Source organism: Anneissia japonica, unplaced genomic scaffold, assembly GCF_011630105.1.
Source record: "Anneissia japonica isolate Jap-2015-1 unplaced genomic scaffold, ASM1163010v1 scaffold11779_len1430905_cov172, whole genome shotgun sequence".
NCBI classification, from domain to species: Eukaryota; Metazoa; Echinodermata; class Crinoidea; order Comatulida; family Comatulidae; genus Anneissia; species Anneissia japonica.
In genome coordinates this window covers 442,071-466,992 of record NW_022740041.1, presented here as the reverse complement: position 1 = coordinate 466,992, position 24,922 = coordinate 442,071, and the positions used below count along the sequence as shown (strand labels likewise).

General features: G+C 31.7%; 2 protein-coding genes across 3 annotated transcripts in view; both read left to right on the top strand.

The window, feature by feature from the left end:
- Positions 1–500: 500 nt before the first annotated feature.
- Positions 501–13,932, top strand: LOC117118134 (recombining binding protein suppressor of hairless-like). The gene is made up of 7 exons (XM_033262641.1): positions 501–689; positions 5,737–5,911; positions 6,211–6,348; positions 7,343–7,455; positions 7,879–8,019; positions 8,527–8,786; positions 9,047–13,932. Exons 1-7 carry the CDS (start codon positions 588–590, stop codon positions 9,279–9,281), a joined length of 1,164 nt encoding a protein of 387 aa, XP_033118532.1. The 5' UTR covers positions 501–587; the 3' UTR covers positions 9,282–13,932.
- A 3,052-nt stretch (positions 13,933–16,984) lies between these two features.
- Positions 16,985–24,922, top strand: part of LOC117118140 (prolyl 3-hydroxylase 1-like) — a 30,154-nt gene continuing 22,216 nt past the window's right edge. Inside the window, exon 1 of one of the 2 annotated variants that reach the window (XM_033262649.1) lies at positions 16,985–17,598. In XM_033262649.1, coding sequence (XP_033118540.1) covers positions 16,990–17,598 — 609 coding nt within the window. In that variant the 5' untranslated portion in view covers positions 16,985–16,989. The remainder of the gene's footprint in view (positions 17,599–24,922) is intronic. The other variant, XM_033262648.1, reaches the window with a different exon arrangement.

The following is a 24,922-nucleotide window of genomic DNA, read 5'->3' as shown; positions in this document are numbered from 1 at the left end:
TTGGTTGATACATGAGTAATTAAATAATGTATGTTATATTGTTGAAGATTTTAAAATATTTTATTGTATTTGTTATAAACTGTATTTTATGGTAAAGTTTTGGCATTTCTTTTTTGTATTAAACCTTGGGATAGCTTTATTGTTTAGTGTATAAAGACGTAATATTGAGAGCTGCTCTGATAGTGCTTGCCCTCATGGTAAACCTAAGGGTAATTGTATTCTCATTGTAACATTTTTGCTGTGTTGTTACCTGTAAATTGAATTAAATATAAGTAAATAAACAAGTAAAAATAATATTTTAATCAATTTTTATGTATTTATAATTTTAGAATAATATATACAAGAGACATTACACAATAAATATTCTTTGAAAATAATTTACTGAATACATAATGTTCTTTAAATACTAATACATATAGATGCTTTATTAGATATACAAATTCTATAATGTTGATTATCTGCTCTGCAATAAAATAAAATAATACCACATTTGTACAAATAATTTTTGCTTATTTCATTAAAGGTTTTTCTGTCCTCCTCCATCAATATACCTCCTTGGTCCTGGCTGGAAAAAGAAAAGGGAACAAATGTTGTCAGACGGTGAGACAGAAGCAGGGGCGCAGGTGTGTGCTTTCATAGGAATTGGCAATAGTGATCAAGATATGCAACAGTTAAATTTGGAAGGGAAGGTAAGATTGTAAAATGTGCTTAAGCATTTTTGCCAAATAATGAATAAAAAAGATTGTGCTCTTTGTTTTTTCACATAAAAGAAACCAAAATAAAGTGATAATGATAGTTATAATAATAATATCATCTTTAAAAAAAAAAATTAAAAAAAAAACACTGATGCTATTCAGCTAGTTTTTGAAATGCAGGTCAATGTTTCACCCTAAAATGCATAACAAGAAAATACATAAAAATAGATAAGCAACAAACAAATAAAAAGACTAAATTACAGTGAATTTTACAAAAGTTAAAAATTAAATATAGCAATTTTTTTTTTAAACATACATGATTTTTATAACAGATGGTTCTTTACATAACCATCAATGGTGGATCACAAAAAAATTGAAATGCTAAAAACATAATATGATGCAAGCCTTTATATATATTGCAGCAAATGTTTTTTTTTTTTTTTTTTTTTTTAAGCTAGACTTTGGAGGAGAAAAAACAATGTAGATATGATGTACAACTAATTTTTCTAAGAAACACAACCATATTTGATGAAAAGGGACATAACCAACCTGTTTTCCACCTTTTTCCCCCAGTTTTTAATATTCAAAAATCTGTATCTCATTAAACCGCTCCTGAGTTTGTCGTCAAATATGGTGTTGTTTCTTAGAAAAATCAGTTGTACAACATATCAAAAAATGTTTTTTCCTCGGGAACCTGGCTTTGAATTTGAAATTTTCTCTTACAAAAATTTGTTTACCAAAACAACTATGCAAAGGAGAAAGTATAAATAGCATACACAAGCCTTGCTTTTAAAAAATAAAACCTGAAAAATAGAAAGCCTCTGAAAATATTTTTAGAGGAAAAAGTGTGTGAATTTCAAAGTTATCTATTAATTTTTGTAGACCACTTCTGTTGCTTATAATATTGACAATGTAGAAGAAAATTATATTTATAAAAAGCCTTCTATTCTTCTACTAAGTAGCTAACATGTGGTCTTTTCTCTTCTGACAATCAATGTTTAGAATATCAATAAGAATGTACAGTAATCCATAGTAATTTTTCTAAATTAAACCACACTATAGCAACCCATAGTTTTCATGAAATTACAGTACCATTAAACACTTTATTACTGGTGGAAAATTTTCCAGTTAATTGACACTATAGTATTATGAAAACCAAAACTGAAATTATATATGCAAATTTAGGCTTCCTGCTTAATCTACATTTCAGTGTGGTTGGTATTCCAGCAATATTTTATTGTTCACTCACTACACCAAACTTGTTTAATAACTCTGATGAAATTTTACTGTTATTAGTAGTATTTAAAACACTTGATAAAAAAATACTTTTATTGTTTTCCATAAAAATCTTACTACAGCTGTTTGAAGGTCTACCATTATATTTTTATGCTGGCTCAGCATTAAATAATTTATCTTTTCTGTGTACCGTATTTGCATTTATAATGATTGATTTCCAAATTTAGGATTATCAATACCAAATATTACTGTACTCTCTATTAATACAAAAATGGAAATTACTTCATTAAACATAATATTAAACACCTAAGAAACATGTTCACAAACATACTGTAGGCATGAAGTGATTTGAATAGTACTCTGTGGGCAAATCCATTATTTAGATGGTCCTTTTTTCGAAGTGTCAATCAAGTTTAAAACAGCTAACCAATCAGAACAGATCCCAGGGATATGCATGTCTCATATACACTTGTATTGTCCTACAAACACACATGTTTGTGTATGTTTTTACACTGTAATTTTGTGGGATCTTAGCAACAATATATGTGGTGGCGCTTAAATGAAAGGTCTTGCCCAAGAACATACACAAAAATCGGCAATAACTGGCTTGAGCCAGAAAATATGCACTCTTAAGCCGAACCCCATACTGCAGGCCCATTGTGCTATTTTTTTTTTTTAAATAGACATAAGAATATCACAGCATACTTAGGAGGTACAACAATCTTATTTGGATGAGCTACACATTATTGCTTGGAATATCCACTTTACCTTTGGAACCACTTAAAACTATTATCTGCAGTGACCTGTTTCCATGGCAATGACACAGCATTCTAGAAATCCACAGAAACACATAAAAATGCAGAATATGGTGATTTTTCACTATATCAAAAGCCAGTCACAGAATGGTGAGCATGTGTAAAAAAAAATCGAATGTTTAATTAAAAACCAATAAGTATTAAAATGAAATGATGCTTTCTGAGCTGGCTACTTAATATGTTTACTGTGATTGCTTAATTGCTTGGTCAAAGTACTATTTTCTTCAATTTTGCTTTTCACTCAGTAACATAGATTACTGCAAGGTAGATGACTTATGCTGTTAATCCACTGTCTCTCATTAACAACAATAATGACAGAAAGAAATGGTTATTATTCATAATTATTTATAAATGTACATTTCAATCCATAGCATGTATAACAAATCTGTGGTGGAGTAATAGAATTGTGGTTAAGACACCCTCCTTCCAATCTCAGATCTTTGTGTTCAAATCCTCTAAAGTTACCAGGATTTTTCTTCATGACGAACAATTCCACTCTCACTAATAAATTTTACGTTGAGATATAGGTTTAAATAGAATATAACATATAATTTGGAGATTTTTGTTTTTGATGTGAAAGAAATTTTAATTTTAAAATATAATACAGTACATTAAAATTATACCATACCTTATGTATTGTGCTTCCACTATTTAGTATTACTATATTTTGAAATGCTAAAATTAAGGTTTGATCCATTTTATTAGCTAATAATACATACACTACAATTATATAGTGTGAATAGCTAATAAAAAATAATATATTATGTGTAGGACCTTAATCATTATTACCGCTTCCTTCTCTTATTGGTTACCAGTTGGTTATTCTACAAAACCATTAACCATATCACAACATAATTTATAGTAGTTTATTTGATAAACTTATACTGTACTATATTTTGCCTAGCAGGGATATTAATAACTCAAAAGTTGACGGCAAACAAGTAGAAAGATAAGGTGAATGGAATATTAAGATAAATTACACAAAGATAACAAAATGGCCTAATAATGTGTTGTGTGAATAAGTATATTCAGGCTGCATAATTAAAGCACTTGAAATGAATCAGTCCTCAGGAGTCTTCAATGGCAAGAGTCAAGATGAATATTTTTGACGGACAGCCCCTGTTATACACACACACGATATAAGTAATGCAAATACGCTAATCTCTCAAGAACATCATGGGCATTGATAGTACTATCAAAATAAAGTTGATGCTTCTGTTTTATCTGATTGAGTAGTTTGCAGCTGCGTAGGGCTGCCTCCACTTGCTTTTTTTTAGATAAGCGCATTCAGGATGTGTTTGTGTATTATTAGTGTTTTTCTTGGCTTTATCCCACCAAATATCCTTTGTTCTACTGTTTCTTTTCACTGGTAGTTCTGTTATATCCTGTTTATTAGTAGTACTCACCATCCTAGTAGTAGTACATGGGGCGTGTACAGGGGTGTGTACAGGCTTACATATTTTTATTCTAAAGTTTATTTGTTTATATAGTTTAGATATTAAGAACATATTCACTTTGTATCAGGTAACATCTCACATGCCTTATATAAATAATATAACATTGTAACTAACTAAAGTGAAATAAAACCAGTAAAAGTACATCAACTTGATATTTTTTTTGTACTACAAAAGCCTACCTTGGCTTGCACATTATTTCGTCCTAAATGTGTTTACTTTTTATACAGTACTGTTGTTTTGTGTGATGCAAAATAATCAAATATAAAAAGTAATGCGATAATAGTGAATAATGGTAAACAGTAATAAGATCAATATTGACACTTACCAATTGAATATTAATGTAAATTATTTGTAATTATGTGAGAACAAACCAATAAAATATGTTTGGCCTTGATGGGCTTTAAAATGTAATTCATTAATTCTAGGTTTTACCATATGACTCTGTTACTAATTTTAGTCTTTCGTATAGAAAGCAACGAATGTTGCTTAAAGGGTTCCATGGCGAATTAATAATATATTTAATGCTTGTGTTACTCCACGTGGATAGTTTTGAAAGAACTGTTGTCTGTTGAAAATTCTCCACATTTCGATTGAGTTGCTTCAATCATCCTCCAGAGAATAGTATGAAATATAACCAGATATTATTCTCCTGAAGACGATTTAAGTCAACTCAATTGAAACTTCGAGACATTCTTAGCAAACCTCAGTTCTTTTCAGTACTAATTACGTGGTGTACCGCAAGCATTAAATCTTACATACTAGAGTTCCATGATGGGTAAATTTTTTGATTTTATCCAATTCAAGTGGGAATGAGATAACCTGTTAATAATACAACCGTTGCATTAAAAATGGGAATTTCAGGCAAAAAAAAAACAAACCAAAAATCATTTCATCACTCCTGCCTCCGAAATCTTCCAACAAAAGAAAAAAAAACATTATTTTTTCCTCACAAATATGTATTATGAATTAATCCAATGACTGTTTTCATCTCAACATGGGATAGGATCTGGAGCGAGTGATTAATTGCACCATTGCTGTACTACTTTTTTTTTTTTCCATAACTTTATTTTTATTATTTTTCTTCGCCTAGAACAATTTTTTTTTGCAGCCTTCTAAAAAGTCCATAATTGTGCTTGTTGATTTACAATAATTTCTTATTTGTTAAACTTGACTTTTTATTTTTATACATTATCTTTCAGGCTTTATATTCTTTAAAACATGAAACACATACGGCTTTATGCATTATGCGCTATTTAAGCATCAATATAATATTTTATATATTAGAAATAAAGTACAAAGTAAGTTGAACAATACAGTATATACAAATATGTCACCTTATTGCTTTCACAAGTATAAATTTCAAATTGTACAGGTATTTTGAATGAAATACTAATAAATGTGCATTAATGTTCACATTTCTCAGTTATTTGTTACATAAAAAATCAATATCAATCTTGTTAATATATATCTCACATAAACAATGAAGATGATTGACATGAATACTAACCTTACTGGTTTTCTTTTTCACAATAGGACTATTGTGCCGCAAAAACACTGTACATCTCAGATTCCGACAAAAGGAAACACTTTTTATTGTCAGTAAAGATGTTTTACGGTAATGGCGACGACCTTGGTATATTCAACAGTAAAAGAATTAAAGTCATATCAAAACCATCAAAGAAAAAACAGTCACTGAAAAATTCTGAACGTAAGTAATAAAATTGATAATGATAATTTTATTTCTTTTTTATAACACCACTTTAAAATGAATTGGTGAAAGCACTTTACAAATTATTACTACATATTTAGATCTATATCTTTAGATATAGCGTCATTCTCAGTTAGGGCTCAGTATATATGAAAACAGTAAAAAATATTTATTATATTAAAGCTACTAATTTAAAAAGTATGTTTAGTTAATTCCAAAGAGATTAAAGTATTTAGATTAATTAATATAAAAGTCAACACCTGAACACTGTACTAAGATCTATTTGTTTATTATTTTAGTGTGCATCCAGTCAGGCTCAACGGTGGCGCTGTTCAATAGGTTGAGGTCACAGACAGTCAGTACTAGGTATCTCCATGTAGAGAACAATAACTTCCATGCAAGCTCACAGCAGTGGGGTGCCTTTACAATACACTTGTGTAAGTATAATATTAACAGTCATCATTAGTTAATACATATACTGTAGTAATAGTGATGGGCGGATCAACAATTTTTCAAACAGGGGGAACAACAGTTTCAGAATAGAAAAGTGATAGCACGTAACATTGATATGCTTTGCAATTTTAAACATTTTGTGGCAAAATGGGGTGAGGGGAATGTGCTCCCCCACCCCCAAGTGGATCCTCCCCGATACTGTATATGTACAATTTGATGAGAATGCAATGAAGTTTTAGAAAAATATGTTCATCTTTGACTAAATAAATGTTTTCGTTCTGTTAGAAGTCAACATTTCTTGTTCCTTTCAATAGGGTTAATATTTCCAAAAGAGGCTTTAAACTCAACTACCTAATCTTTATAATTCATTAATTCAGTCTGATGTGAACACTGATATTTTTTTCTACAGTTTTTCAGCTTTAAGATTTATTGTATAAATGTTTTAAAAAATAATTGTCCATCATAGATTTTTACTTTTTTTTTTAACCTGGTGGATTTTAACAATTTTTTAACTCTTATTTTATAACTACGTTTTTTTATATATATTTATACGAAGTCATGTTTATAACATAGACAAAAGCTCGCAGTAAGTTTACATCAAATTGTGCTCGATTTATTATTGATTAAACAGTTCTACAATATATTAATATTGTTTATTGTTTCAATTCAATTATGTAATTGGCAACTTTTGCTGCTGTAGAATATTGAGCAAATAAAATAAAATAAATAAACTATGTGGTGTTACTAAGAGTTTACTATGTGGAGGCACATGGCATACCAGTAAAAGCTGTTAGGTAATTCCACCCCAAATCAGCCAGATTTTGAGAAGCCTGTGTGATTTTGTCTCAAATTCACTTCAAATTCTTATAAAGAATTTGACAAATCAAAAATCTCAAGTTTGAACTAATATACATTGAATAAACACATTTTTAGCTCTCCTGTGCCAACCTGTATTAATCTTGTTATGTTTTGTTTCAGTGGATGATGATGAATCTGAAAGTGAGGAGTTTACAGTGCGTGATGGGTACATTCACTATGGGTCCACTATCAAGCTTGTTGATACCATCACTGGTATGGCACTACCAAGACTGGTAAGTATTCACAACATTCTTATGCTGGTTTCTGGCATTTTATCAGCCAAAATTATGTTTCCTAAATGATAACAATCTTGGTATCAATCAGCTGCCATATTTGTACCACACATCTACCATCATGATACCAATGAGCTACTATATGTTTCCTAATTGGTAACAATCTTGGTATCAATCAGCTACCGTATTTGTACCACACATCTACTATCGTGATACCAATGAGCTACCATATGTTTCCTTAATTGGTAACCATCTTGGTATCATTCAGCTACCACATTTGTACCACAAATTTACCGTCATGATACCAATGATCATGATCAAATCAACTAATGAACACAGACACCATTATGTAAAAACCAACCAAAATTTTCATCATGATGTTCCTTTATTTTATTTCATTTGATGTTTGTTCATAATTTGCAGATTATCCGTAAGGTTGAGAAACAGATGGCTGTTTTAGATGCTGATGACCCCGTGTCGCAACTCCATAAGTGTGCTTTCTATATGAAGGATACCGAGAGGATGTACCTCTGTTTGTCCCAAGAACGGATCATTCAATTCCAGGTTTGGTGTTGTTTATTACATTAAAAAGGGGCTGTCTTATACCTTGCAGTTATATTAATTGGTTGACTCATATTTAAACAGATTATCATTCCATTCCTGTATAAGTTTGTTTATTAGCAACTGCAACCAAATTTTGTATGTATCTTGTTATGCATTACAACAATAAAGTTGTCTTGTATCTTGCATCAAACCTAAAATTAAACTAAAAAAGATAATTTTTAATACATTGTTTAGCAAAATATATATTTTTTAAGCCCTGTCCAGTCTTATCATTTTTTTTTTGGAAAAAATATGGTCATATGACATCACATCATGCCCATATATAGGCACTTCAATAACTATATATGGGCATTTAATAGTTCCTTGTCAAAGAAAATTTAAAGTCTTCAGAGGAGAATGAAAAACTTGTTTAGCCAAATAGTTCTGCTGATTACTTTTGTGATCACACAATTATTAATTGCTCTCCATTACTATTAATTTATTAATTACTGAATATCTATTTTTTAGGCCACGCCTTGCTCACGAGATACAAGTCGAGAGATGATCAACGATGGAGCGTCATGGACGATCATCAGCACAGATAAGGCAGAGTATAGCTTCTTTGAGGGAATGGGACCTGTTAAAGCATCCGTTAGTCCTGTACCATTCGTCACAGAGCTGCAGTTAAATGGTGGTGGGGATGTTGCCATGCTAGAGCTTATTGGAGAGAATTTTAATCCTAGCCTGAAAGTATGGTTTGGGGATGTCGAAGCAGAAACAATGTTCAGGTATGTAATAACGATTTTGTTTTTATTCATAGCAAACAATCGTCCAATAGGAACGCTTTGTTCTTATTTACAGGCAAAAAATTTATGTGTGTTGATAATGATGTTTGGCAAAAATTTCTGAGCGGGGTGCTCCTACAAAAACCTGTACTGTCACAAGCATTTGAGAAAATCAATTAAGCTGTTAAATGCAGTATCATTGTTTGATATTTTAATAAAATATTTTTTATCTTTTTTATCTTCCAAACTTTAACTACATATAGGTCGACTGAGTATATGCTATGTGTTGTGCCAGATATCTCTGCATTTCGTGGCGGGTGGCGGTGGGTTCGTCAACCAACTCAGGTACCGGTGTCGCTCGTCAGAACAGATGGAATCATCTACCCAACTGGCCTAACCTTCACATACACTCCTGAACCAGGTCCCAAGCCGCCCCGTAATGGAATTCAAAACATTCTTAAAAACGTTTCAACTTGTGCACCGGATAGCACTACGTGAGTCCTAGTGGTTTTCACCAGTTTCCCGAAAAACATTTGCATGCATATAAAGGTTTGGCAAATATGGTGAGAAAAACCACAGCAGTCTCGCTCTAAATTACAAATACAATCAAAGTCATTTTTTGTATTTGTACAATATATATTCACACTACATGGATACTGACGATCTTGAAATAACTGACCAATATTTCTGACTGTTGGTTACAAGTGATATATAAAATATTGCCTGCTAAAGGGTATGATTCAAACTATAGACCGAAGGTGATTTCATGACTGAACTCTGCCTTGTGTTGGAGTCAATATTTGTTGAAAAGCAGTCAATATTTGGTTTATATACCACACGCACAGATGTCACTATGCTAGCCTTTTAGTTTAGGCCTGCACTAGCATGTCTCTACTAGCATAGGCCTAGATCTATTGTAAAGGCTTAGAATGAACCTGTTTCTATTGTCAAATATTAACAAAACTGACATAATTCAATTGTAAAAATACTCAAATTATTCCCTTTTTTTTCCCTTTTTTTTTTTTTAAATGCATAGGATCTATGTATGTGATATATAATTATGTACTGTGAGTGAATCAGATTGATCAATAGATAGGGTTATAATGATAGATAGTACAAATATATTTTTGATGAAGGATTATACATATGTTGGAACATTTTTGTTGCTGGTTTTTAGGGCATGCTGTTCTGGGTGATAATGAAGAGCATGGATTCACTAATGTAATGGGGGTTTTTTTTCACATGTTTCACTGCCAGTAACTTTTGTTAACATGTGTCATTCTCTAAGTAGACCTTATGTGTGCATAGTATTAAAAATATATCTGTATTCATTTGTATTAGATTATTTGTAGTTAATTTATCATTTAAATTTTCTGTTCATAAAGACATTTCCTGTAACATAATTTAGGTGACAGTCTACAGACAAACCCACTTTACTAAACGTTTACTTGGAATTCCAGACTAACTGCAGATGTTAAAAGATTTCGTAAATTATCGGAAATATGATTTTTATTGAAACTGTCATTGCAGGTAGGGCTGTGGTATGAATCATGCTCACAGTAGCAACTTTAGTAGTTAGGAAAGTAATACATAAAATTGCAATAATCAGTAAAGTTGATAAATTTAAAGTTTTTATGAATTATGTGAACCAGATAAAAACTTTTTTTATAGCAATAATGGGGGATGATTCACAATGTTTGCATAATTGACTTTGGCTTTAATACTCAATTTTGGATATCACAGCTGCTGACGAGTGGGACGAATTGAATGTCCCAAGGCCTAAAGATCTCTCCACACTAACAAATTTTATGAGAGAAATTTGTGTGATTTACCCATATATGGGCATGATGATATCATATTACATCCAAGTATGGGCATATCACATTTATTTGTCACATAAAATCTGATAGTAAGTGTAGACAGAGTTTTAAACATTTTTAAATGTGCTTAAATCCTTAAAATTAAAACTAATAACAAAAGGTTTACCATGTGTACGAGACCGATTGTAGCTACCTAGTTATCATACCGCCCTCTATTGTGTGGATGGAAATATCATCTTCATAAACATTCCTGAAACATTTTGTGAATCAAGTGACCATTCCAAATCCTGTAGGATCCCTTGATACTAATTTTACCCAATTAATTAATCAAAACAATTTTTAAGATGTTCATAACGGTTGATAATGATTATTGTCACAGAATAGGATACTAATCAATGAATTTCGAAAGTTAAACATATCTCTTGACTACAGCTCATTGTTTGATAAACAAAAACAGTCATTTAATTTTATCTAAGGATTCTTTTAAAATGATGATACAAATATTATTTATTATTTTGTTATACATATTTATTATTTGTTTAACTTATTTTTGAAAATTGTGATATTTTGCTGCATGTGTTCTAAAGTTTTTATTTTTATTATTTTATTAGTAAAAGCTTTAATCTATATTTAATTCAAGGGAATATCACATTCACAAATTGAATTTAGTGAACTCTTTTAAACATTTAACATACAGATTGTGCTCTGTCTATAACATCCCAATCAAATTTTCAAACTATGATGTGTTAATATGCAATGGAATACTCTTTGTATTTTAAGTTTACCCGAGTTAAATCCAGTACAGATAATGCCCTCTTTAAGTTTTTTGCAAGGAAGATGAATTATCATAATCACTTGAACACCCCTAAAGAGGTTTACTAGTATGCAATAAATACATTTTGTTTTTATTAAGACACCGTTGAATCATATGTTATTAAATTGGATAATTTGAGGTTTTTGAATTTTTATACAAACAGAATTTATTACTTCAAAATGATTTTTATATTAGCAGGATAAATGTATTTCACTCGATCATCATTTGTTTTAAAATACAAAAAAAAAAAAAAATAGAACTGATTTCAGTCAGCGTTTGTATCTGAGGTTTGATGATTTTTCATTGATATACAGAGTTAAATCTTGATTTTGTGAAAGTATATGATGGCATATTTTTTTATTTACACAAAGGTGGGGAGTCGAGGGAAGAGTTTGCGCTCCATAAAGCACATGCATGATGGCACTGTTTTTTGTGTGTCACAATATCAAAATTTCTTTGTCAGTATTACTGCCAATTTAGGGGTTTGGCATATTTTAAAATTAGTTTGTCAAGTTGTTGTTTTGTATATGTAGTAATCTTATGTTTGTTATGAATAAAAAATCTTTAATATATACTGTATAAACCAACTTTGACATATACTACAAAAGACAATGAAAAGCTTCTAAAAAAGTATAATGATTATATCAATGATTTATTACTTTTAATTAGATAATATGAATAATTTACTAAAATGTTATTTTCTCTGTTACTGATAGATCAAGAAAGGGGAGACATGAACAGGGCAGGTTCCCCCAGTTTGAGTCAAAATTTCCAATTTTGGAAAAAAAATTTCAATGAAACTTTCTGAATAATTGATTCAAATGGCATTTATCTTTGGAACTGTCAGTGATAGATCAAAATTCTGGGTGGGTTAAACAAGGGCACTTATCCCCAATTTGTTACTGTCCTTTTCTAAAACAAAATCCCATTTTTCAAATTAATGGGTGTGCCTCTATTTAAAATTTGTTAAAATTGAGGAACAGTAAAAAGTTATTTTTCTTGACAGACAAAAATAGTTTTGTATTCATACATGGGCTGTGAAGCCAGAGGATCATATGATCATTATATTTTGAAAAAGTTGCTTAATAGCATGTAAATAGCTAACTGTAAATATATCTGTACATTTCCACATTACATTGATGACTATCCTCCAGCATGTATCCTACAAGTTTTTTTTAATTTATTTTTTTCTTTATATAGGTTATTTTTTGAATAAGATGTTTAAGCGCTGCAAACTGGTAAGAAAGAACTTTTGAAATTAACGGTAAAATCGTTTAAACATGCACAGGTTGTTTAAGGGGGAAAAGATGTTTACAAAAACATGATAGATTACAGCGAAATGATTTTTCGGGGAAGGATGTGAACACTTTTGGGGACAAAGATTACAATTTTATTCCCAAGTAATATAAATCCAAGTATGTTAAATGCTGATTATTATTAATTTTAGGTTTTGTTTAAAACAAAATTTAGTTTCCAACATTGTTGTTCCCTTTGTTCCTATAAACAATAAAACAGACCAAAAGTTCAAAAATGACCAAATTTTGTAAAATTTAAATATCAATAATGGCCCACCATTCAGTTTAAAGTGGATTTTATTTTAAAGTTATGTAATGATTTGCCATAGGGAATCTTGCCAAAATATTGCTCCATTTTTTTCAAATGACTTTTTTGTGGGTTTCTGTCATCTAAGTTGATAGGGGCACAAATATCGCTGTCACTCTTTTTCAAATTAATTCTTTTTTGTCACTGAGCTTAAACTCTAATACTGCTCCCAGCCTAATGTTTACAGAATGGCAAACTAATAATGCTCAACTTCTTAAAATCTGAATGTTTATTTTCTTAGAAATTTCTGCTGAAAATTTTAGCATTCATAGGTGTGTATGGTGTCCATTTGAACTAACATTTTACGGTTTTCCCAGTCAATAACTTTAAAACACAAGGTCAAGTAACAATGGTAATAATTATTGTTATCATCAACCCATAGTTTCCATTTCCTGATATGTTTGTATGTTATGATTAAATTTACGATAATTATGCAAATGAGATTTCATGAAATGTTTTCCACAATAATGCTGATGTTATTTCTAGATGGTATTGACAATTTTTTTATTGACCATAATTATTTTTATTTGTGTTTTGAATACCAGAAGCACCATCAAGGGTTGAGTCATAATCATGTTTTGGTTTCTCCTGTTGTCTGTATCTTTTTCTTGTATTATATTTTGTACAGTTGAATATAAGTTTACCTCATGCTACTAGCTCTTAAGTTGTTAAGCACCATAGGCATTTCCCCTTGTTTTATTATCATGACCAGTATTTCTATTATTAATTTTACATTATTATTGATAATAATACTTATTGTAATGAATAATTGTTATGATCACTATTATTATTATTTCTACTGCTATGTTTTTTAGGAACCATGTGTAAATGAAGTATTACGGTAGTGTTTGATCAAGTTGTAAGTTAGAGAATTTGATAGAATTTTGAATAAATAACTGTTTATATGAAAGAAGATCAGTGGATATATGATTTCTTGTTAGACCTCTTGAAGAATGTTTACACATTTCGTTTTTTTTTTTTATTTCAACAATATAAATTCTCGAAATACATAACAAATTCATATCAATTTAATATGTTCAACAAAACAAAAACAATTTAGTTTACAAATCCTCTGATGGTTATTTGTATAGCGCATAATATTGTAGTGTGTCACACTTTCAACAAATGTGCAATAATAATAAAATAAGATCGAGACAGATGCAAGACGAAAATATCAGGCAACATAAATAAAATACCAGTAGCACGAAAAAAAAAAAAAAAAAAAAAAAAAAAAAGTGTGAGAGTTAGTTTCTTCATATAAGAGAATCCAAAATACTGATGGAAAGAGAGTTGGAAGAGCAACCATAAAGAGAGACAGGACAAATTCATCTGCCCTGAAAACAGATGAAAAATCAATAACACACCAAAATTATGAAAAAATGGTAACCTGATGGATATGAAGCCTTCTCTGCTGCCCCAAAATAAAAACAAAAACATATAGTAAGTAAAGCTTAGTAAATTATAGCTAGGCCAAGTTGGCCTGAATCTTAAGTAGATCCCTGATAAAAGTACACTGCCATGAGAAATTTGTTGGCCATCCAGAGGTACTATTTCTTCAAATTTTCTCACCTCAGCCCCAACCATGGTGGGACTGAGGTGGTTGTGAAGTCACGGTTTCTAAGTATGTCAAGTACGTACTCAAAGACAATGTTTTTAAGCTTTGTTTTCTATGGTATATCACACACATTTGTAAGAGTCTCTATGGTTGCCGAAAATCCCTGATAAGAGACCATGAGAATTTTTTTTGCGCTTCATTTGGTGATGTGATGATAATGAATTTTACAAAAAGTGTCGTTTCTGGCCATCTAATATTTCCTCACATTTTCACACCTCAGCTCCAATCATGTTGAGTCTGAGGTGGGTGTCGACTCACAGAATGTCCTTCCCCTCCACCTTTCAAAACAGATCTTCGCCCTTAAATTGAAAAGACCCTAAAATTTACACCCTTCACGGGATCGTCACTAACACCTAAAATGTCTTCCTTGTATGTAACTTGATTAAACTTTCCCGAAAGTTTCATTCAGATCAAGACCGATTTTTGAAATATCCGGTGTAGACTGTTTGACCTTAAATCACTTCAAATGGTCCTCACACGCACACCCACCATAGATTGACACTAAATATTAGGAGGCACATCCTATATATATGCTTCGGCAAAGCACGGAAAAATTCCAAGCATGGGAAGTGACCAAAGTGACGGCCAGAATAAAAACTGCAAAAAGATAGCAAGTAAAAAGCGAAAAAAAATCGGAACAAAAACAATGGCTTTTCCCGGTACTGCTGCTGCTGGAAAAAGCCAATAATAATAATAATAATAATAATAATAATAATAATAATAATAATAATAATAATAATAATAATAATAATAATAATAATAAGAATAATAATAATAATAATAATAATAATAATAATAATAATAATAATAATAATAATAATAATAAGTGTATATAAGGCACAATTTGTAAACCCTGAGATTTTTAAATATTATTTCATGCTATTTATGGAGGAAAGATCCCCCTTCCTGTAACCATTATCGCCACTAACCATCAAATTAATAACAATTGAAGGTTGTTAGAGAAACAAGGATGCAATAATGAGCAATTTCAATATTCTTTGTAAGTAGACCTCACGTTATATATTTTTTTCCGCAAATAGTGTACTGTAAGATTATGACCTACACCCTGTTTAATGCCCCGACCATAAGTTTTTTTTTGTTTTTTTTTTAGTTTTGTTTGACTATCTTTATACTACTTAGTACAGGCATCCTGATTCATCGCCGAATCATCTTGTTATTTATCTAAAAAAAAGGTAAACGCCTTCATCGGTCGAATCATGTGACACCTACTATTTTGTTGTTTTCATTACTAGGTTTCTGTAACTCTAAGGGATATAATAAATTGAACTTACTGTATATTATTTTCTGATGATAATCTACCGGTATGAAATTATTATTGCGTCTTACGCCTACTTTGGAGTTGGATTTATACTCAGATATTATCTTGACTGTTTCAAAACTTTATTGTACCTGAAGTAGAATTACACTCTTACCTGAATTCAGTTGACTTTCATTCCTAGAATTTAATTTCAGCTGATGCAGGTGAGCCCTGGGGCAGGGACACCAATTGCCTTCTTGGTCCTCGTCTTCTTCACTCTGCGACTCAGATGGTAACAACTCATATCCTAAATGGACCAATTAAAAGGTATTATATAATTTCAATACTAACAATATTTGTCTCATCAAAATATTCCTCTGCCTATGTAAGATGTTGCTTTTAGGTTTCGAAATCATGTATTGCAAAGCTTTGAGAAAGATTCGAAATAAGAATGTTTTTAGCCAACTAAGACTTGACTTACTTAAGGTTTCAAGTTAGGAGAATTTGCACTGACATGAGATACTGTTTGCATTGCACTGTTAAGAACTAATAATACAATTAACAAAAAATTAACAAAATACAAATACAAAAAATTAACTACGTAAAATAATTAAAATTAAAAATCTGAATGAGAACAAATTTTCCCTGTCAGTTGAAATGTAAATCCTACATTTATTGGCTGGTAATCAATCTAAGGAATGTAGAAAAAAATTCTCTATATCAGCAAAAAAATTATTTGATACAGTACTTTCAAATGAGCTCTGGTATTTTAAAAAATGCAACTTAGGCTAGGTTTTTTTCCCCCGATTTTTTAGTTGGCAGTATATCTTTAAGTCTAATGTAGATGATGAAGGTATGTTTCTAAAATAATATAGGCCTACAGTCCACATAGGCCTATTTTTAATGTAGGCAATATTACATTTTATGGGTGCGCTTTTTGTGCGAAAGCGTGAGATACACTCCGAATGCGACGCATTATGCGTGAGTCTCACGCCAAAATTGCTAGACTGGTAGGCCCTAGGCTGCTTAAGTCCGACTTAAAAGTTTATAGTTTATATATAGCGCCACCAGTAGTACGTTTGCTTCCCATGCATTGAATGGTCAATAAATCTACACGCGACACAGTACATTGTGGGCCGAGAACTATCCTGAGTGTGGGCCTAGGCATAGTTTGTTTGAAGATTATCGGGATTATTGTACAGAGGGTTGGTCAGCAGACGCAGATGAGAAGAGTGGGACACTGTTTACAGATAATCATGGCTCAATTTATATCTTCAGTTTCTATATTTTGCACTGTTATAATTTCGTATTACATGGCTACACCAGGTAGTACAGAACTTCGATCGTTTCTAGCTTCAGAAAAGACTTACGACGAGTTGTACCAAGAGGGTATGAAAGCCTATTCAAGTGAGAATTGGAAGGATACCATAACCTTCCTTGAAAACGCTATCACAGAATTCAAATTCTATCGCAACCAGTTGACATCTTGTCGTATTAAGTGCAACAATGTTTCAAAAGTTTCCTTTCCAAATTCTAATGAATTGACTGAGCTAACTTTCTTTGAAAGTGTGTTCTTCCAAGCGGACTGTCTACGCAGATGTAAGTTTCAAAATCTTGGAAATCGACCCGAGACGTTGAATCAAGAGGTTACAGAAAAGTTTTTGGGAAAAATTCCATACAGTTATTTACAGTTCGCATACTATAAGGTATTAACATTACATCGTTTTATTTATAATTAGTTTTAATAAAACTATACAGCTACGTGTTCTATACTCACTAAAACATGTGCTGTTTTGTTTATAAAAGTTGTCAATGGTACTACACAGTTTTCAGTGTCACACTCAAATGAGTCGAATGTCGATGCTAAACATGTCGTATGCCACGTATACATAAGTCACAGACACGCGGTCTAGCCTGATGCCCAATCGTGGCATTGGTCTTAATATTTTTTAAATATGGTCATCCAAATGTGTGTCAATCATATTTCAGATGTGAATCCCATTGGTATTTATTTATGATTGTTTTAAAGAGAATTACTCAACCCAAAAAACAAATAAGGGCCTATAATTCCTTACAGTAAATGTTCTTAATTTCATTAAAAACATTTTTTATTGATATTTTATTACATATATCTTATGAATACTGTAGTCCTGTGTTTATCATCTTTGTTTATACACTGGTTTATTCTTTTTTATTTAATCTGTTTGGTTTTCGAGGAAAGTGAAAGCGTATTGTACTAGTAAGCTAGTAAGCCAACATTGTGACAATGTCAAAATTTGTAGCATCTCATTGGGTAAAAGTATATTGAATGAAGGTTGCTTTGTGAGTTGAATTACACCTGGGATTATGTGTTTGTAGATGCTTAGAAATGCTCAGATTTAGAAGCTTGCTATGTTTATTTTCTTTTTGCTTGAGTGATTTCATTGTGTAGTATTCTTATATTAATTCTTGCTCTTTTTCTGCTTAAATATTTTTGTTTACAGGTCAGGAGGGAAATTTTCAATTAATAACTGCAGTGAAAGAATACAGAATAAAATATGGATAATTATCCATCCCCAATGTGAAATTAATTACTCTAGTCTTCTTTCCTCTCTAACCAGGTCATTATTATGTGAAAAATAGTTCTACATATCCCAAACTAAAATGCAACATTACACAGTGTGACAACCCAGATTTTTTGATTTGACAGATGTTTCAAGAACTAAAAAAAAATTATTTATTTAAATAAATGAGTTGCTTACTTTGTATTGGTATTTAAGTACGGTAATTTATTGGAAGTGAGAACAAGAACAAAATTTTCCTGAGTGGTGGTTGACAAATTTATCAATATTTTTGCAAGTGTACAAACATTATTCTTTTTCCTCCTCGTTTTTTTGTGAAGTCAACTATGAATACTGTACTGTAAATACTACTGTAAATTGGTTATTTTAAAATGTATATTAAAGGTATCTATGGTTGCATTATAATTGGTCATAAAAATCATTTAAATAGTGCATGTTATTTTGAATTGAACATTTTATGCATGTAAAAGTGTACAAATTTGTCTACCCCTTCTCTGCTAACATACTGTTTGTATACTTATGAAAATGTTGATAAATTGTGAATGACCCCTAAAGCAATAAACAGATATAGGCCTTGGCTAGGAATCGATTTATTTTAATTAGTTTTAAAACTTACTAAACTGTCTGTATCAGTAGGAGCTTGTTTAAAATTTCAAGAGTTCCTGTTCACCACACCACATTTATAATTTTTTACTCAACTTTATTATATCAGGGTATTCTAAAAATGTACCAAATTTCATCATCAGTGTGTAAAAAAAATAAATAAAACATTGGAATAGTATTCTAAAGTATTCTGGTTTTGACGAAGGCATAGGAAATCATAATTTTACGAAAGCTAATGTACAATATTATTAATATAAATTCCAGGGAAAGGAATGACCTACATAAGATTTCTTATAAAAAATAGTATCTTTCTGTTTATCTTTCAAAATATATTCAATAATATTTAATTGAATTTTTTAGGGTATTTTATATTTTGTGACTAGCGTAAATTATGATATAATAAGCATCCCACTTGAATAAGTGAGGCTCTAGAATAAATGCCACACCAAATTTTTTATGCATTGGATAAAACTTGTTGTAGACCAGAAAAGAAAAACATTTTTTAATTTTTTATTTATTTTGGTATAATAATATAGACTGAAATTAACCAGTTTTTCTAGGCACTAAGACATCTACCATTACTTCGCTGCTGGTCGCATGGGCCTTAAAGGGAAGTGCCATTACTCTCTCAGAACTATACCCCCTTGTTATGCATATCTTGATGCCACCACTGTTAAGCGCCACTCTCAAATAAAATAGGCGCCATAAAAATGATAAATACACTATAGCATTTATTAATTTATATCACATTTTGTGGGCAAAGTGCAGTCTGCGGGCCGCGAAAGTGATTGTTTTGCAACCCGCAAAAATGAATTAAAAACCCCATGTGTGCAGCCCGCCATTCATCTTTGGCTAGAAAAGACCTTGTCTTTTACGACCCAACACCGATCATCTGTAAAGAGTAATATTAAAAATGGGAATATAGTTGTATAAAAAAACAGCACACTGGAAACATCAAATTTTGGGTTTGGCCCTCAGTGTTAAATAAACAATTAACTATGGCCTTCCGACCAATTTTTATGCTTGCCCCTGATTTTTATAGGTTCTGAGATCAACTGAAACCATCTTAGTTTTGGTAAACCTTGCTGTTTAATAACTGTAAAACCTCTTTAATTTTGTTGAGTGATGTTCTTTTTAAAGCCCTCTCATGATGTTCAGTTTCTCTTCTGTTTTTTTGTTGAATGTCTTGATTCTTCAGGATCAGTACAAGGTCCCAGCTTCTACAGATTTTCCAATTAATTATTAAAAAAAAAATTTTGTTCTAAATATCATGTTGTTGTTTAGTGCTTACTTTAATATTGAAAAGTATTTGAGAATTGAATTGAGGTACGGTATTCATTATAGACAGTCAAACATAATGTTTTGAATGCCTCTGAGCCTGTGTCTAAAGATATGTCAATGTGTTGTAGCCTGTTAGTTCTGGTTCAAGCCCATGGGGAGTGATCTCACAGCCTGTCTTTTGAAATCCATATGTGACTGAATTTTATACATAGGGCCTATTTCTGTATGTGCAATCTAGCAAGGAGACATTTTTACAACTCTCTGGATTGTTGCCAGTTTCTTTTAGAAAATCTCTTTAAGACTAGCTTCTTATTTACCAATGAAAATGTAGCCAGTAGGTTTTATTTTACAGTAAGGTCACATAAATATAGTCCATGTTCATAATTGACATTAGCTAGGTACATGGAATAGTTATTAAAAAACAAAGATGTTTCTACACAGTTTCATACTTAATTATTTGCCATCTACAGACGCCATAACTTCGGGTTTCTGGCAGTAGATTTCTGCACATCGTCTGCTACAAATGTAAATTTTCACATTCTGGTTTATTATTAAAAACAACAAAAATTGACATTGCAGTATGAACTAAGTATTAACAAAATTAAGCAAAGACAAACACCATTCACAAAACTAAGCACAACACAGTACATAATCATGCAAAAAGTATTCAATATAAAAATTTCAAAGATACTATCACAAAAGACCACACGCTCATGAACAATGAAAAATTGAAGACAAACAAAATAAATTACGATAAAATTTGTTCCTAAAAAGATCATAAAGAAAAAAAAATTAAAATTACAATTAACATTTTAGAATTAAAAAATTTACAAAATTTGTAGCCATAGCAGTCAGTAAATTTATGTGTATTTGGGTTTATAGAGAATTACCCCCTGCAATTATGGCACCTCTCCACCCCTCCCAAAGAAATTGTGGCAACAGCAAACAATAGAGTGCCCTTTCCTGAGCTCCTGATGGAAGTTTCCATAGGGGTTGGCTGTGTTCTCACCCTCAAAGATGATCCGAAAGGTCAAACATTGAGAGTCATAGTCTCCCTCGCTTTCTTTTGGCGGTTCTATAATCTGTGAATAAAATAAAGAAATTTAATTCTTTCAAGATTGGTAGTACAAAGTGTCAGTGTATGTTACTCATCTGCAAATTATTCGTGTCACTTATTTCCAAATTTTGTACACGGTAACAACAGTTCCTGTGTAATTATTTTGGGATGGAAGTTTAAGCAAATTAGCACGAGTACAACTGTAGCTGTCTTTGACTGATTCTGTGGGTGGGGAAAATAATCATATTCATTACTGTTATAACTTGCAGTGGTTCAAGAGCATATTCCATGTTGAAGGACGTATAGTATAATAGGATGGTCGTATGCATGTGATGTTAGTAGTTTAAATTTCATTGACACCAAAAAAAAAATGTAAACATATAAAAAAATACAAGTTCGAGATTATTGTCCATTAATACCCCTGTTAAACTTAAAGTGGTTTCTTACCTCGTAAAGAATGGAACACTCATCCCCTGGCTTGTAGCATATAGAATACTAATTAAGCTAAACTGGGTTCAAGTAGAGGTTTCTTGTCAATTATGATTGTTCATGACTTTGCGCTATTGTCAAAACCAAACCATTGAAGTAATACACTATTATCAAAAGTTATATAGTGTGAATACAAAAACAAAACAAAATTAAAAATATCTTGTTCAAAAATAGTAAGAAACAATGATTGAGACCTTATGAGCGTACCCTGGGAACAAAGCTGTGAATGTTCTTATCATTTATAAACCAGAACACAATAAAACAAAGTTCCTCCCATACTTTTTCCACAAAGGCTCATATTTAAATATATTATTATTATTATGGTGTCTTTTTATTCATTTTTCACATTTTTTGTGTAAAAATTGACACTAAAAAATATCTGTAGAAGCAAGAAACTTAACGTCAATTACGATGTTGATAAAGTTGAATGGCTCTAGTGGCATAGTGGATTTGATCATTTGTCGATTTAACCTCAAATTTCCTGATAAAAATTGAAGGTGAAACTGGGGATCATGGGGCAGTCAAAGAAAAAAAGGGGAATGCATCATAGTGATTTCTAGGACATTATTGTATATGCCCAGTGGGCTGTTGATGGATCAGGCTTGATATCTTGATTGTATCCTCCTTTAATCAAATGATTATCAGAATATGTGTCATAAAAGGTCAATTAGCGATACTCTCTTTATGTATTGAAAATCAGTCATGTTCAATTAAAAAGACAAACAGAAAAAATTAAGATAATTTCTTATTGTAAGTAAAGTACAAATGCCAATTTAATGGTAGATCTTACAATACCTATTCAAATACACTTTTATTTTACTTCATCAGTGGCAAATATTAATCCAGAGGATCCAAATGGAATCAGGGTAAGGTGTTGTTGCGGTGAAAAGTATTTAGTTTGGAAGGGAGCAAAAAATTAACAGAAACAATGGGGCTATCAAATCATAGGAGAAATGGGGAAATTGGTGAGTTGAATGGCTGCGCAGTTAGCAGGAGCGCTGTAACCTACACCCATAATATCGGTGCTGGTTTGAACGGCACGCTCGTCTATGGTTCTGGTGGTAGCTTTCTCGGTTAAGTACTATAAACCGTAGGCCCAGTGTACCCAATGACTCGTGTGCACTGTAAAGAACCCAGTAGATTATTTGAGACGAGTAGGGGGATACCCCAGTGTAGGCTACTGGTACAGACAGCACCTGTGGTGGACGGTGAGAGTTGCTGGTACCGGGTAGCATAGACACGAAGGGACCCTTAGGGGAGAAGAAAGTCATTGAGTTTTTAGTCCACATCTAAGCACCTTGTATCCTTTGGCCAAAGGCTCTATATGAATTTTTTTTTTTTAATTATTATAAATCAATATGGTTGCTTGTTACGAGTACTGCAAGCAACCACAGTTCAGTAAAGCCTCGTTTTTACGTATGGTACGGGACCGGAGGGCATACGTCTCCCTCAGTCCACTATGGTTATTAGATTATAACAGCGTGTTATAGACAGATCAACTTTGCTTGCTTATGGTTTGTTTATTCTTACGGTATTGAAATAAACAGACAGAAACTAACAAATCTCTTTGCATTATGTTGGCCCTGAAAAGGGCCGTTCATTTTTGAGCATTTTTTAATTTTTGGTGATGTCATCGTCCATACGAGACGTACGTAAAACTGAGTGTTCGTATCAGAGTACATAAAAGGTTTTACTGTACTATAATGCAGTGGCTTGGGAAACACCTTGAATCAAAACCGTGTACAAACAATTACTGTATATCACATGATATACTAGGTAGTCATCATAATAATATATTGACGTAAAAAAAACCAAGTAAAACCATCATTCCACTCCGTGCGTTGTAGCTGCAGAGTCGCGTCTCAGTCCAGAAATATCCACAGAGCTATTTTTATTACACCTGGCTATCCATAAAAAACAAAAACAGCTGCCTCGATTTGGCCTTTACGTGCAGGGTGTGGCTTTTATAGGAACACTGCGTATTGTTCACCTTTAATCGCACTATTTGGATGTTTAAAGATGCCAGTAATTTGCAACAGGCTTGCCGTAGCACAAAACTTACAGTACATTTTTAAATTGAAAAGTGATGCACAGCCAGTGTTTTGTCACTCTTTAGTTCTTTGAACTTGTGTGGACAACCCACATAAATTAAAAGTTTGCCACAGTCCAGACAGGAACTACAGTAACAGAATCTTGAGTGAGTTTTCCGTTATAATGTCAGTCTATTTATTTTACCTGTTGACTTGTTCCATCTGCAACATTCTGTCTATGAGCTACTGTACAGGAACAAAATGTTATTTTTAACTCGCCTATGCGGATTATAACATGTTTTTTTTGGAGGACGTTTTTATTTTTGTTGCACTTGGTCTAATAAGAAAATACAAATCTTTGTCCCCTGGGTATGGTCACATAGTGTCATGGATACACAAATTTTGCAAAATTAATTCAAGGATTGATTATCTGTTTGATTGGTCAATCAATCAATCAATCAATCAGTCATTGAGTCGATCAACCATTTGATTTATATGGCGCCATTCAAAAGCTAAAACTAACGCAAGAGTTTTTTTATACCTCCATGGTTTAGCCAACCCGCCGCCCACCAATAATGATGATTTTGAATAAAAATTTAATTTTATTCAATTAGTGCACCTGCTGCCACAAAAAGATAGATATAAAAAAAAACTTTTTCTTATCTTTATTACGCCCGCCACTCCCTTGAAATCTCCAAAAATCAGATTTATATTTCTTCTTATATAATTTAAAGCATTTAACCATCCCATTAACTACACTGGTTACATTCACCAATAAAATTTTATATTTAAATTCTCCGTCTGGATGTTTTTGGCAAAACTATTTGCTAAAAAAGAAAACAAAAATTTTTTTTTTTTTTTTTCCCGCCCTCTGACAATCTTTACAAAAAGTAAGTTTTTGAAACAAAGTATAAAAAACCCTGCCTGTCATGCGCAGGTACAGGAAGTAAATGCTTCCCCAGCAGCAACTTTTTTCTAGTAAACAATGGCATGTGTCTGATTGACCTTG

Excerpts from the sequence above, each read along its gene's own strand:
- LOC117118134 (XM_033262641.1), top strand. The coding sequence starts at position 588 with ATGTTGTCAGACGGTGAGACAGAAGCAGGGGCGCAGGTGTGTGCTTTC. Across the intron at positions 6,349-7,342 it reads TGCCTTTACAATACACTTGT|TGGATGATGATGAATCTGAA; the intron begins GTAAGTATAATA and ends GTTTTGTTTCAG. Across the intron at positions 8,787-9,046 it reads GAAGCAGAAACAATGTTCAG|GTCGACTGAGTATATGCTAT; the intron begins GTATGTAATAAC and ends AACTACATATAG.